This window comes from Micromonas commoda, chromosome 16, assembly GCF_000090985.2.
Source record: "Micromonas commoda chromosome 16, complete sequence".
In the NCBI taxonomy this organism is placed as follows: domain Eukaryota; kingdom Viridiplantae; phylum Chlorophyta; class Mamiellophyceae; order Mamiellales; family Mamiellaceae; genus Micromonas; species Micromonas commoda.
The window spans coordinates 432203-445841 of record NC_013053.1 but is presented as its reverse complement, the minus strand read 5'-3'; the positions used below and the strand labels follow the sequence as shown (position 1 = coordinate 445841).

General features: G+C 67.9%; 8 protein-coding genes across 8 annotated transcripts; 4 read left to right on the top strand and 4 right to left on the bottom strand.

Moving 5' to 3' along the window:
* Window positions 1-58: 58 nt before the first annotated feature.
* Window positions 59-1413, top strand: MICPUN_64864 (predicted protein; the record flags this gene model as incomplete). The annotated part of the gene is made up of 1 exon (XM_002506846.1): window positions 59-1413. The coding sequence occupies one exon, from the start codon at window positions 59-61 to the stop codon at window positions 1379-1381; it is 1323 nt and encodes a 440-aa protein (XP_002506892.1). The 3' UTR covers window positions 1382-1413.
* Window positions 1414-1521: 108 nt separating this feature from the next.
* MICPUN_64863 (predicted protein) lies at window positions 1522-3531 on the top strand (the record flags this gene model as incomplete). Its single annotated transcript, XM_002506845.1, has 1 exon — window positions 1522-3531. One exon carries the CDS (start codon window positions 1522-1524, stop codon window positions 3529-3531), a length of 2010 nt encoding a protein of 669 aa, XP_002506891.1.
* Window positions 3532-3658: 127 nt separating this feature from the next.
* MICPUN_64862 (predicted protein) lies at window positions 3659-4123 on the bottom strand (the record flags this gene model as incomplete). The annotated part of the gene is made up of 1 exon (XM_002506700.1): window positions 3659-4123. The coding sequence occupies one exon, from the start codon at window positions 4121-4123 to the stop codon at window positions 3659-3661; it is 465 nt and encodes a 154-aa protein (XP_002506746.1).
* A 297-nt stretch (window positions 4124-4420) lies between these two features.
* MICPUN_89079 (predicted protein) lies at window positions 4421-5533 on the top strand (the record flags this gene model as incomplete). The annotated part of the gene is made up of 1 exon (XM_002506844.1): window positions 4421-5533. One exon carries the CDS (start codon window positions 4421-4423, stop codon window positions 5531-5533), a length of 1113 nt encoding a protein of 370 aa, XP_002506890.1.
* Window positions 5534-7346: 1813 nt separating this feature from the next.
* MICPUN_104622 (predicted protein) lies at window positions 7347-9875 on the bottom strand (the record flags this gene model as incomplete). Its single annotated transcript, XM_002506699.1, has 1 exon — window positions 7347-9875. One exon carries the CDS (start codon window positions 9873-9875, stop codon window positions 7347-7349), a length of 2529 nt encoding a protein of 842 aa, XP_002506745.1.
* Window positions 9876-9966: 91 nt separating this feature from the next.
* On the bottom strand, window positions 9967-10444 carry TCTEX1 (dynein light chain Tctex1; the record flags this gene model as incomplete). The annotated part of the gene is made up of 2 exons (XM_002506698.1): window positions 9967-10281; window positions 10412-10444. 2 exons carry the CDS (start codon window positions 10442-10444, stop codon window positions 9967-9969), a joined length of 348 nt encoding a protein of 115 aa, XP_002506744.1.
* Window positions 10445-10898: 454 nt separating this feature from the next.
* On the top strand, window positions 10899-11807 carry MICPUN_98429 (predicted protein; the record flags this gene model as incomplete). The annotated part of the gene is made up of 1 exon (XM_002506843.1): window positions 10899-11807. The coding sequence occupies one exon, from the start codon at window positions 10899-10901 to the stop codon at window positions 11805-11807; it is 909 nt and encodes a 302-aa protein (XP_002506889.1).
* Window positions 11808-11888: 81 nt separating this feature from the next.
* MICPUN_64857 (predicted protein) lies at window positions 11889-13270 on the bottom strand (the record flags this gene model as incomplete). The annotated part of the gene is made up of 5 exons (XM_002506697.1): window positions 11889-11907; window positions 11954-12637; window positions 12707-12801; window positions 13022-13080; window positions 13249-13270. The coding sequence occupies 5 exons, from the start codon at window positions 13268-13270 to the stop codon at window positions 11889-11891; spliced, it is 879 nt and encodes a 292-aa protein (XP_002506743.1).
* Between the last annotated feature and the right edge of the window lie 369 nt (window positions 13271-13639).

The window sequence follows — 13639 nt, the reverse complement described above, 5'->3', positions numbered from 1 at the left end:
GTCAACATCCGAGCTTCATCCATTTCGGGTGCACTCCCGGGTGCGCGTGGTCGTCGGGATGTCGCAGGCGTCGCAGCGGCTCGCGCCGTGGCGTCCCAAGCCCGGCGCGCGCGTCGCCGAGATGCTCGCGAGGGCGCGCGAGGCGTTCGAAGCCTCCGCGAACGACGCCGCCGACGACGACGCGAGCCGCGAGCCGCCCATGATCCTTGTCGCGAGGAAGGGCCCGACGTCGTTCGCGGTGCACGAGCGCGGAGGGCGCGCGCCGTTCGTCCTCTCGCTCGGCGCCGCGCAGACGTGCTCGTGCGGCGGCGGCCTGCGCGCGGGCCCGGCGGCGGCGAACACTTCGAGGCTCCTCGCCGAGGCTCGAAGACTCGCGGGGGGTGCCCCATCATCGTCGTCTGTTGACGCCCCGGAAATCTGCGCGCACATCCTCTTCGTGATGACCAAGGTGCTCAGGGTCCCGAGGTCCAACCCGATCGTGTGGCAGGTGTCGTTGGTGGACAGGGAGCTCGACGAGGCGCTGCGGTGCGAACGGGGCGGCGCGAGACGACGACGCGAGACAAACCCGACGTTTTTTTCGCCCAACCGACCCCAAACCGACGACGCCAAATCGTCATCAGCGCCATCCCTCGGCGACGCCGCCGCCTTCCCGGCGCCGCGACCGCTGGATCCGCACGAGCCGTGCCCCATATGCTACGACCCCATGCGTCACGAGGACGTCGCTAATGGGCGCACGGTGCACTGCGTCCACGGGTGCGGGCGAAGCGTCCACGGCCGATGCCTCAAAGCGCTCCAGACGCACATAGCTCAGACGCAGACATCTAATCGCGGGGCGCTGACGTGCCCGATGTGCCGACACGCGTGGGGCGCGTTCGAGTGGCCGCGCACGCGTGGGTCGACGCGTGGACATGCGACGCGTGGACGTGTGACACGTGGGATGACACGTGGCGTATCGTGCGGCGGGTGTCGCGTCGTCGTTCGCGGGGTCCGTTTTGACTGCGCAGCGTGCGAGTCGTTTCACCTCTGCGAACGATGCTTCGACGCCGGGACGTGCCACGTGGCGCACGCGTTCGAGCGCGTCGACGAGGCGGCGGGTGGGGTCGGGGCGGACGGCGTGCCGGTGGAGCGGCCGGAGGGAGCGAGGGGGGGAGGCGGCGGGCGGGGGGGCGAGGAGACGGCGCGGCGGCGAAGGCGGCGAAGGCCCGCGCCTGTCGCACACGCAAACGCAAACGTAGGCGCAAACTCGAGAGGCGGGGGGGCGCGAGCGGCGGCGGAGGAAGGCGACGCGGCGGGGTTGAGCCTGCGGGGGACGTCGCTCGGGCTCAGCGCGAGGCGCGGCGAGGCGGATGGCGGATCGTCGGGTTGGGGGACGCGGATTTAGAAATTAGGACTGTCAAGCAAGAGTTTGTGTTTGTCTTGAAATGCCCGACGCGAAGGCCCCGGGCCGACACTGGAACGACGCGGCGTCGTCGCGGCGGTGCACCTCCCGCGTCCTACCCGAGACTCGAACGCGCGCGCGCGATGCGCAAGAAGGGCTCCTCCACCACCACGCGCCCCGCGCACGTCCACACCAACGCGCCGTCCGCGCCGACGGGCGGCGGCGGCGGCGGCGGTGACGAGACGATCGAAACGACCGTCGGCGCGCTCCCGCTGTGGGACGTCACCGCCGCTGCCCCCAAGTGGGCGCCGCCGACGTCCCTGTGCACCAAGGCGGGCGCCAAGGCTGTGCTCGAGGACGCGCGCGTCGCCGCCACGATCGAGTGCGCGCGCGCGGGGTACCTGGAGAAGCTGCGCAAGATGCTCAACCGCCTCGCGACGCAGAAGGGCGCGGGCGCGCCGCCCCCTCAGGCGTTCGAGCGGTGGCGCTTCGCGGCGAAGCACGCGGAGGACGCCTCGTCTTCCATCGACCCGGTGATACCGAACGGTGATACCGAAGGCGGCGCCGCGGCGTTCAACGCGCTCGTGGACGACCTCACGCGCGCGGGCGTGTCGTCGTCATCGGCAAAAGCCATCGCGTCACAGCTGGCGGAGGCGGCGGGTAGATACGCCCGGCTGTGTCGACGGTCCCAGGCGGTACTCGCCTCGTGCCAGCACCCGTGGACGGAGGAATCGTCCCGTGGGGGTGACGACGATTCGGGGGACGATTCGGATGCATCGGACGACGACGACGACGACGACGATGTCGATTCCGATGGCGACACAGCTGGCGAGAAGCGGCGCGGGGGCTTGATCCGCGTCGCCGTGGGTTTCCGCGCGCGATCCGTCGAGCTAAGGTCGACGCGCGGCAAACACTTCGCGGTGCTCTCCAGGCGCGCGTACGGAAAGTTGGCGGCGATGTACCGACGGTCGTCACCGGCGTCGGACCCGGGTCTGCCGGCGCCCCCCGAGGGCGGTGACTCACCGGGCGGTGACTCACCGGGCGGTGACTCATCGGACGATTCGGACGATTCGGATGACGACGACGACGAGAGGCGCGCCAGGTTCGACGACGAGGAGAGCGCTTTGGTGAACGCCGCTGCGAACGTCGTCGATTCGCTGAACGACGACGCGTCCAACGAACCCAAATCGTACGTCGTCTTCCACGCTCGACTCTTCGCGCTGCTCCTTCGGTACAAGAGCATCCACGGGTACGGCTTCCAGGCGAGCGTGGGGCCGGAGGTTTTCGAGCTCCTGCGACGTACGGTGGGTGCGCAGGTGGAGTGCTTCGCGTCCCCGCTCAACGCGTTCCACGGGCGGTACCACAGCGCCTTTCCCGACGTGGACGGCCCGTTCGGCTCGTGCGGTGACTTTTTCCGATACTGTGCCGATAAGATCAGGCGGGGGAGCTTCCAGGTCAACCCGCCGTTCGTGTCCGACGTCATGTCCGACGCGTACGACGCCATGGCCACCGCGTTGAACGCCGCGGACGAAGCGGACTCGCCGTTGACGTTCGTGGTGTTCGTCCCGGGATGGACGGAGACGTCCGCGTGGCGTAAGCTGACCGCGTCCACGCACGCGCGAAACTCGTTCGTCGTGGCGGCTTCCGACCACGGGTACCTCGACGGCGCCGCGCACCAACGGAAGAACGCGTACCGCACGTCGGTGTACGACACCGGGGTGTTCGTGCTGCAGTCGCGCAGGGCGGTCGGCACGAACGTGGGTAAGACGATCGCCGCGGAGGGCGGGAAGCGTTTCGAACGAGCGATGCGATTAGCGCTGGGTCACGCCCGGAGAAGGGCTCGCCGAGCGGAGGATCGCGTCAAGTCTCGGGAGAAGGAGCGCGAGGTGCGGCGCGAGGAGAAGGCTAGGCGCGCCGCGGAGATGAGGGAGAAGCGGAGCGAGGGGAAGAAGGGGAAGAAGAGGCGCGCGAGCGACGGCGACGGGGACGAAGACACAGCTGGCGACGACACAGCTGGCGAGCGAAGGAAAGGGGAGAAGAAGAAGGACAGCAAGGCGGCCAAGGCGAGACGGAAGCGTCGCGAGGCTGCGGGGTGGACCAAGGGGCGGAACGGCGCGGGGAAGAGGCGCGCGCCGAAGCCGGACTCCAACTGAGACCGAGGACTGATGAGACTGGCGAATGAATGAATGAATGAAAGAATAAATGAATCAGATTACTTTTCCGAGTCGACGCGTCGGGGCACCGCCGCTCGCGCGCCGCGGTTCCCCGTCTCCGATCGATCTAGCACCACGGGAGCGAGCACCTTCCGCCGGTGTCCGGCGGCGGACCGATCACGACCACGAAGACGAAGAGCAGCACCCCGACCGCGATGAATCCGTACGTGGTGAACGCGTTGGAGCTCCACGGGTCGAGCGCGCCGTACTCCTCCTGGTACTTCTGCCCCCTCTGCTCCTTGCGCCTGGGCGCGTCCATCATGTCCACGTAGTCCGCCGGGGAGTTGAGCGGCTCCATGAACTGCCGCTTGGCCTCGCTCACCGAATCCTTGAACACCCCCTTCCAGTCGATGTCGTCGTCAGCCTTCGATCCGTCCTTGTCATCGTCGCCCCCCGTCGCGGCGACGACCGCGGTGCGCGCGCGACGCGCGCCCGTTCCTCGGGGCGCGACGCGTCTCCGGTAGGTCGGGGATCGGCGGGATGGCAGGGCGAGCGACCCGCACGTGGCCGCGCGCGATACGACGGCCGACATGTCGATCGTGCGTCGCGCCGCTGTGACGCCACGCCACAGCGTCGTCAACAAGTGGCTCCTCTATCCGCCAGCCCCGCGGGCCCGTGTCCGAGAAATCGATTGCAGGTTATGGGTCCAATTTCAGCCGCCAAAACCCAACTCAAAAAGTCTCCTCGTCCAACGCCGCCCGTACCTCGCACACCCGCGGGACCCCGACGCGCCACCGAAGAAGCGGCGCGCACGCATCGTACGTAAGGCGCCGCGCGAGGTGCCACGGTCCCCCCCCTAGGTAACACGCGCCAGTAGTGAGACGGAAAGATGGCGGACGTCATGGAGAAGATCGCGGCGATCGAGCTGGAGATGAGCCGCACGCAGAAGAACAAGGCGACCGCCGCGCACCTCGGATCGCTCAAGGCGAAGCTCGCCAAGCTCCGCCGCGACCTCATCGAGGGATCGGGCGCCAAGTCCGGGCCGAAGGGCGAGGGGTTCGACGTGACCAAGACGGGCGACTGCCGCGTCGGCATGGTCGGCTTCCCGTCCGTGGGGAAGTCCACGCTGCTCAACAAGCTGACGGGCACCTTCTCCGAGGTGGCGGCGTACGAGTTCACGACGCTGACGTGCATCCCCGGCGTGATCCGGTACCGCGGCGCGAAGATTCAGCTGCTGGATCTCCCCGGTATCATCGAGGGCGCGAAGGACGGCAAGGGACGCGGCCGGCAAGTCATCTCCACCGCGAGAACCTGCGACGTCATCGTCATCGTCCTCGACGCGCTCAAGCCGCTGACGCACAAGAGGCTCATCGAGCACGAGCTCGAGGGGTTCGGCATCAGGCTGAACAAGGAGCCGCCGAAGATCACGTTCAAGAAGAAGGAGAAGGGCGGCATCAACTTCACCCCGAACAACGCGGGCGAGACCACTTTCCTGGACGAGGACACCGTCAAGCAGATCTGCAGCGAGTACAAGATTCAACACGCCGACGTCAAGCTGCACGACGACTGCACCGACGAGGAGCTCATCGACGTCATCGAGGGCAGCCGCGTGTACGTCCCGTGCATCTACGCCATCAACAAGATCGACCAGATCACCGTGGAGGAGCTGAACCTGCTCGACAAGATGAAGCACTACTGCCCGGTGTCGGCGCACAAGGAGTGGAACCTGGACGGGCTGCTGGAGACTATTTGGGAGTACCTCGACCTGGTGAGGATCTACACCAAGCCGCGGGGGGTGAACCCGGACTACGAGGATCCGGTGGTGCTCCCGCGGCGGGCGTGCACGGTGGAGGACTTTTGCAACAGGCTGCACAAGGGCATCATCAAATCGTTCAAGCAGGCGCTGGTGTGGGGGCTCAGCGTGAAGCACCGCCCGCAACGGGTGGGTAAGGACCACGTGCTGGAGGACGAGGACGTGGTGCAGATCATCAAGAAGCAGTGAGCGCGCAGGAAGACGCCTTCTTGGAAAGAGCCTTAGACCTTCCGTGAACTCGGGGTGAAGCACCCCATCGTATTCACGGGGTGAAGCACCCCATCGTTGCGGGCATAAATAAAAGCCGAGTAACGTGCGCACAAGACAAGCTCTTCGTCACAGCGACCACGACGCAAACACGCGGTCGGCTCGAGCGAACACCCGCGCGAGCCTCCTCACCTCCCTCCGTTGCTCGTGTTCCGCGTCGTCGTCGCTCGTGTTGAACGCGTTCGACGGCTTCTTCTTCGCGCCCGGCGCCTCGAGAGGAACCGCCCTCTCCCGAACACTCTCCCCCCCGAACAATCTCGCCTTGGCCAGAGCCCTCCGCGCCGAGTCCAGCGCGTCGACGCGCTCGAACCCGTCCGTCGCGCGTCGCGGCGCCACCCTCCCGCCCGCGGCCATCGCCGAGTCGAATTCTGCGACCGGCGGACCGCGCACCGTGTGGTGAGTCACCGGGTGGTGAGTCACCGGCTTCGGCGCCGTCGTCCCGTCGTCCTCGCCGGCGTCCGGGGGTCGGTTCTCCTTCCCGGCGATACGAACCGTCGCCACCGGGTGCCTCGGCGGCGTCCGAGCCGACCACCCGAAGCAGTGCGCGAGCTCCCTCCTCCCGGTGAGCTCCCTCCTCGGGCCGCCGCTCGATCCCTCCTTCGTTTTAAACTGGGTTTTAAACTCAAACGCGATACACTCCGCGGCGTCCGCCACGCGCCCGGCGTCCACCAGCTTCGATCGTAGGGACGCGGTGGACGCGGCGAGGGACGATGACGTGGACGAGGGCGCCGAGACGACGATCGGCGTCGCGATCGAAACGGTCGGCGTGACGGTTGGCGTCGACGGCGTCCTCGGCGCCGGCTCTTCCTTCGCAGCCGCGACGGCGGACGAGACGGTCGCCGCTTTCGACGAAACGGTCGATGAAACGGTCGCCTCTCCCGCCGCCGACCGCGTCGCGGCGTCGACGTCGTCCTCATCCTCGTCCTCGTCCTCGTTCGCGTCGTCGGCGGCGCTCTCCGCGACCGTTTCATCGACCGTTTCGTCGCCGGGCTCGACCCCGCCGTCGCCGCCGTCGGATCCGTCGCGACCGGCCGCGCTCGTCCTCACCTCCATGGCGACGCGCACCGTCCCGGCGGCGTGCGTCGTCCCTTTACCCTCGCCGCCTCGCGTCACCAGGTTTAGATCCATGCAACTCGCGCCGCCGTTCGCGCGGAGATTAACCAGCGGCACGTCGCGCCTGCCGAGCCGGACCGGCCTCGACGAGAGCGTCCGATCCCACACCACCACCCTGGCCTCAAGTCCCTCCCAGTCGTCGCTCAGAGGCACGACGCCCGCCTCGTCCCACACGGGCGACGGGGTGCTGACCCTGCAGGTGCTCCTGAACGTCGCGCCGCACGCCTCGACGGTCGCGAAGAGTCGCGCGATCCTCACGCGAGACACCTGTGGAAGAGACGTAAGGGGGAAGTACGCGTGAGCATCGGAGGTGCCGATACGGGAGGAGGACGGGAGGATGCGGAGACGGGAGGCGGGATCCGGGGAGGATGGGGGCGACGCCGGGCGCGCGCCTTGATGTCTCGCGCAGATATCACGCGCACGTGCAGCGCCGCGCCGGCGGGTTCTTCCCGGCCCGGCATGGCGACCGGCGCGCCCGCCTCTCACCTCCTCTCGGAAGAAACGGCTCGTTTTATTTTGTGTTCAGCTTCAGCTGTGAAAATCCATGGACGACGAGTCAACACTCGTGAAATAAATCCGCCACGACCCGCCGCCGCCGCCGCCGCTCGACGACCCCACCCGATCACCCGACGAGGCCGAGGCAGCGTCGCATCGCGTCCACGCACCCGCCGCGTTCGTCCCCGCCCGCCCCGCCCAGCCCCGCGCGCCCCGTCGCTGACCCATAACCCGCGTCGAGTCGGCGGTTCCCAAATTCCAAACTCCCCACCCACGCGACGTGCGCATCCGGTCGGACCAGCACCGCGGCGGTCGCAACGTCCGCGCCCGCGTCGACGAGCGCCGCGCGCCAACGTCCGTCCCCGTCCACCGCACGCATCGTCCACTCGTCGGATGACACGTCATCAATTGATGACACGTCGGACAAAGACGACGACACGACGCAGACGCGAACGGCGACGCCGGCGGGCGCGGCGGCTCGCAGCGTCGACGCAAGCTCCGCCGCGCCCTTTCCCCCGTCCCAATCCCCGGCGATGAGCGAGAACACCACGTGACGTCCGCCGCTCTTTCCCTTCGTGCCGCGCACGTCGCCCTCGCCCGGCCTCGGGCCCTTTCGAGCGACGCGCCCGTCGCCGTCGGGACCGTCCCACACGCCCGGCTCGCTCACGTCCAGCGTCGACACCACGCCGCAGATTTTCGCGGGGTCCCCCGACGACTCGAGCACGGTGAGCCACGCGTGGGGAACCCTCGCGCCGACGACGAGCGCGTTGGGCGGGTGCGTCGGCGCGGCGGCGCCGGCCACCCCCGCGTCTTTCGTCCACCGCGGCGGCGTCCGCGGACCCTTCGCGCCTTCGTCGTATCCGAAACCTAAATCCTCCGCCGGGAACTGCAACCGAAGCGTGCCCCCGTCGGTACCGCCCCCGGCGCCGCCCTTCGATTGATTGTTGCACATCTCCGCGACCGCCGCCCTGCGCGCGTTCCCCACGGGGTTATCGCCGACGAGCAGGCTGCCGCACTGCGCCCTCCCAACCGCCAAACCCGCGCGGACGACGTCTCTCCGGATGCTCTCCGGAAGCCACAACGGAACCGCGTCGACGAGGACGCTCGCGGCGGCGCGGGGTAAACCCAGCGCCGCGGGTACCTCGAGGACCTGGTCGAAGTTGGCGACGCTCAGGCGCGTGTTACCAACCGCCACGGGTCGACGCTCGCGCTCGTACGACGACATGAGGCGCGCGCGAACGACGTCGGGGTCCGACGAGTCGAGTCGGGCTCTCGAAGACTCTTCGCCGTGAACGAAAGTCTCCGGTCGAGTCGTCGCGGCTTCGACGGCGCGCCACGTGGCGATTCTCCACGCCAGCGCGTGCGCGTCCTGGATCCCCGTGTTCATGCCGAACCCCCCCGCGGGCGGGAACCTGTGCGCGGCGTCCCCGCACAGCACGACCCGAGAATTTCCCGTCACGAACCGATCCGCCACCTCCGCGGACATCGTCCACGCGCGAACGCTCCGCACCTCCAAGTCGTCCAACGCGCACTCGTTCCCCCCGTTCGTTCCCCCGTTCGCGGCGGCTTCGAGGAGCGCCGCGCACTGTCGACGCGAAAAGTCGCGTTCCAGGCTCTGGTGCGGGGGAAAGAAGGGAATCTGCGCGACGAATTCGCCGTTTCTCAAGTCGTGCGCCACGACGACGGCGACGACGTCGGGGTTGAAGACAAAGTACAGCATGGCGGCTCGATCGTCACTTACCAGCTGAGACGCGAGCGTTTGGGACGTGAAGTGCACGTTCACCAGGTGCTGCATCGCGGGTGTACCCGTCATTCGCACCAGCGACGAGTCGCGGACGCGCGAGTTGGCGCCATCCGCGGCGACGAGGACGTCGGCGTCGACCGATAGCGTCGAGTCGTTTGGGTCGTCGGCTCGGTTGAATCCCGCGAGAGCCAGGCGCGCCGTCACCCGTCCCTTTCCCGCCCCCCCCTCCGACGCCCCCTCCGACGCGGTTGGGGAACGGGTCACGACGTCGGTGAGAGTAGCGCCGGTGATGAACCCGTCACGTCCTCTCGGGTGAAGCGCGTACGCGCGTTGGAGCAGCTCGGGGACGAGCCTGTGTTGCCCAAAGTGCGCCACCGACGCCGGGCTCACTTCTCGATGATGTCGATCGTCGTCGTCGTCGTGGTGGGTGCCGTCGTGGGTGCCGTCGTCGAAGTGGTCCACGCGGCCGAGCTCCACGCCGCGCGCCATCCCCGTGCAGTACACGAACCGCCGCCAGTGCTCCAAAGGCGGCTGCGACCGCGCGATGGACGCGCCCAGCCCCAGCACTGGTCGGAAGATCTCCATCGTCCGGTTGTTGACGAAGTGCGCCTGCGGGTGCGTGCTCGGCCTCGCGCGTCGTTCGCACACCAGGTGGTCCACGCCGAACCGCGACAGCAGCGCTGAGAGGGTCAGCCCCACCGGTCCGGCGCCGACGATGAGCACGGGCACGGCGACGTCCGCGGATCGTACGTCGTCGTCGTCATCGTCCGGGTTTACAGCGGACAACGACGAGGTGGATACGAGCCTCGCGCACGACCGTTCATCGCGCGACCGGGGGACGCGCGCGCCGAGTCGGGGGTGCGTCCGGGGCGCGAGCAGTACCGCCGCCAGGGATCGCGCGACCCGAGCCATCGACCCCGCGCCCCCCCGCGCCCCCAAACTGTGCGAAAGCGCCCGCGGGTGACGGCGTTGGTTATTACATCTCTTTCCCGGCAAGCTAAGATTATATCGCGAGCCCGAACACGGACACTATGCAGTACATCGTCTTGTTCTCCCACCGCACCGTCCTGCTCCCGTCCGTCTCCGTGTCCCAGTAGCAGCTGCTGGCGGTGTGCAAGCCGGCGCCGGTGCGCTGCATGATGACGCACGTCACGACGTACTTGAACGGCTTCCCCAGCGCGGTGAGCCGTCTGACGCACTGCGCCACCACATCGTTCGTCCACTGGCCCACCAGGGGATGCGCGTAGTCCTGGTTCTGCAGGACGCCGTCGACGGTTTCCTTGATGATGTCATTGACATCGTCCGGGACGAACACAGCCTGCGATGGGTCGGGTGGGGACGGATACGGGCGCACGCGGTCAGGATGGGTGGGCGGGCGGGTGAATTTTGAAGACTCGCAGCCAAAACGGGGCGACGGGCTCGGGGCCGTGGATGGGAACCCGGCGCACCTCGTCGACGTCCTTCTTCTCCGCCTCGGCCATGTCTCTCTCGCTCTGTCTCTCCGTCTCCCCTCTCTAACCTTCGACGCACGAGCCGCCGTGCGATGCTCCCCGCGCGTCCAAGCGGCGCGAGCTCTGGGCCCAGATTTTGAAGCGGCCACTGGTTTTGCTCTCAGACTGATGACAGGAGCCCGCGCGACAGCACCTGGCAGACTACTGACGAGTCGAAGACGGCCGCGCCCGCTCGCGCCACTTTGGATATCGACGGATGCGTCGCGCGGCTTTCGCGGTCGTCCGAAGCCTCGCGAGCGCGCTCGGCGCCGCGCGGGGCGCGCTTCCCCGCGCGCCACCGCCCGTCGGCACCCTCGGCGCCGCGCGACGGACCCTCGCCACCTCCGCCCTCGGGCACCACGGCAGAAACGGAACCCTACCGTGGACCGCGGTGGACGATGCGTTCGGTCGGCGCGTCGGCGCCGCGGTGGGTGCGCGATCGGCGATGGGATCGACGCGGGGTTTCGCCGCGGAGGCCCTGAAGGTGTACAAACCCACGAGCCCCGGCCAGCGCGGCCGGATCACCACCTCGCGCGATCACCTGTGGAAGGGCAAGCCGCTCAAGGCGCTCACGGTCGGCCTGCGCAAGAAGGGCGGGCGGAACAACGCGGGGCGGATAACGGTGTGGCACCAGGGCGGCGGGCACAAGCGCCTGTACCGCATCATCGACACGAAGAGGCGAGCGACGACCGCGGCGGGAACCGTGCGACGCATCGAGTACGATCCCAACAGGACCACGCGCATCGCGCTCGTCGATTTCCTCGACGACGCCAAGGGAACCAAGCCGTGCTACGTCCTCGCGCCCGACGGGATAAGACCCGGATCCACCATCGTCTCCTCCACCGACGGCGGCGTGGACATCCGACCGGGCAACGCCATGCCCTTACGCGAGATCCCGCCGGGGACGCAGATACACAACATCGAGCTGAGACCCGGTCAGGGCGGCGTCCTGGTCAGAGCCGCGGGGACTTCGGCGACGTTGGTGAAGAAGAGCGAAGGGGGCGGCGGGTCGGACGACGGATACGCGACGGTTCGTCTTCCCTCGGGCGAACAGAGGCTGGTGCTGCTGTCCTGCATGGCGACGATCGGGACGCTGAGTAACGCGCAGCACGCGAACAGGGTGTTGGGCAAGGCTGGGGCGGTTCGATGGCTCGGGACGCGGCCGACGACGAGGGGCGTGGCGATGAACCCGGTGGATCATCCCCACGGCGGAGGCGAGGGTCGAACGAGCGGGGGAAGGCCGAGCGTGACGCCGTGGGGGGTGTACACCAAGGGAACGCGCACGCGGAACAACAAGCGCACGGATAACATGAGGGTGGCGCGCAGGCCCACGGGTAAGAAGAAGAAGAAGTAGTAGCTGCCGGCGGGGTACGCGATACCTTCGAAGGTTAAAAAATTAAAAATCAGTACGCGTTGACCCGCGCGCTCACCCCGCTCACCTTTTGCCAGGACAGCTCCGACATGTCCCCGACCCTTCTCGGGGGCTTGAAGTGGAAGTACAGGAACACCGCGCTCGCCAGCGCGCACGTCGCCCCCACCGCCAGGTACGCCGCGCCCAAAAACGCATTCTTCCCGCCCAGAAACGACGTCGTCGACAGCACCAACGCTTTTGACCCTCCGAAGGCGTACGCGTTCCACGCGTTGTCGACGCGGACGCGAACCGTCGCGCCCGCGGGTATGTCGGTTTCTATCCGGCCCCAGAGCTTGCGAAACTTGGGCAGCGCGGCGGTTCGCATCCACACGATGAAACGCTCGTCGCGCGAAACGCTCGGCCCGATGGCGCGACCGCCCCGCGTCGATGGATCCTCGTTGACGTTTGCCGGCGCGTAATCCGCAAACTTTTCTTCGACGTCGCTCCGCCACGCGATGCCGGTGGCGTTGACCGGGACCGTCACGCCGTCCACCTCGAACGCGTACGTGTCGTTGAATGTCGACCACGCCATCAGCCCGCACGGGTTCACCTCGCGTTTGACGCCGTCCGTGGAGTTGACCACGTACGCCTTGGGTTCGCAAAACGTGGCATCGTGCGCGGTGCGGCCCGCGAGCTGATCGTCGCTTCGGCTCTTGACGAACCTCCTGTGGTTCTGCAGCACGTTTTGTAGCTCGTAGTACACGTACACCGGCGCCTTCAGAGTGCGTCGCGGCGTGATCGTCAGTTCGCACGTCACACCCGCGCCCGCGTCGCTGCGCCGTCGGTTCGCCTCGGCGTCTGTCGGGAAGAATCCGCGGTAACACGCGGGGTCGTCGTCGTACCTGCGCCTCACCTCGTCGACGGAGTTGGACGCGCCGAGGCACACCGCGCCGAGGGGGATGAACACCACCGCGACGGCGAAGAGCATCCCGGACACCTGCGAACGCGCGGGGTCGGAGGGGCGGGGCGGCGGGACGTCAGCGCGAGCGAGCGAGACGCGCGGGAGGCGGAGGGGCGGGGCGGGGCGACGCGTTTGGATGCGAGCGGGCGAACGGAGGGACGGCCCGGGGGCGGCCATGGATCCGTTCGGGGACCGGCGAGGCTCAGGGGCGCGCGGGGGGGATCGATCGCGAGGGTGACTAGGGGCGCGTGCGTACCGCCGCGGGGGTGAGCGTGGGGCGCCACGCGGGCAGCTGCTGCTGCGTGAAGCGCGAGTCTGCGGCGGGGGGGGGGCGAGGTGGGAAGACGGACGGGTGCGGGTCAGTCTTTGCTCGGCCGGGATCGGGACGGGCGCGCGGGGTTGCGCCGGGACGCGAGTCCCGGGGCGCGCGGCGCGGGGGGCGATCGACGAAACGGGACGGGACGCGCGGCCGCGGGCGCTCACTCTTCGGCTCCTGCTTCCCCATCTCGCTCCTCACGCGCGCCAGCCGCGACGTGTGTTGTGACCGGAATGTACAGTCCGGGGCTGGAAGAAGACTTCAATGTGGGAGTTCTCAGACAAAGCCTAACACCAAACTGCTACACTCTACATATGAGTGTTCAACGTGTGTTTTTAATTGTCTATGATAATTCAGATGGAACCGATCTCATTTTCGTATGTTGACCAGTCAGAAATCAACCCGCCGCCGTCCTCTCCCCCAAAGCTCGTCGTCGACACGACGACGCGGCACACGCGCCGCGTGATGTCCTCGGCGCACTACTGCTCGCGTGCGTGACACTTCTCTTGTATTAAAATCTGTAACAACGCTGTAACGCTGTAACGTTGTAACGCTGTA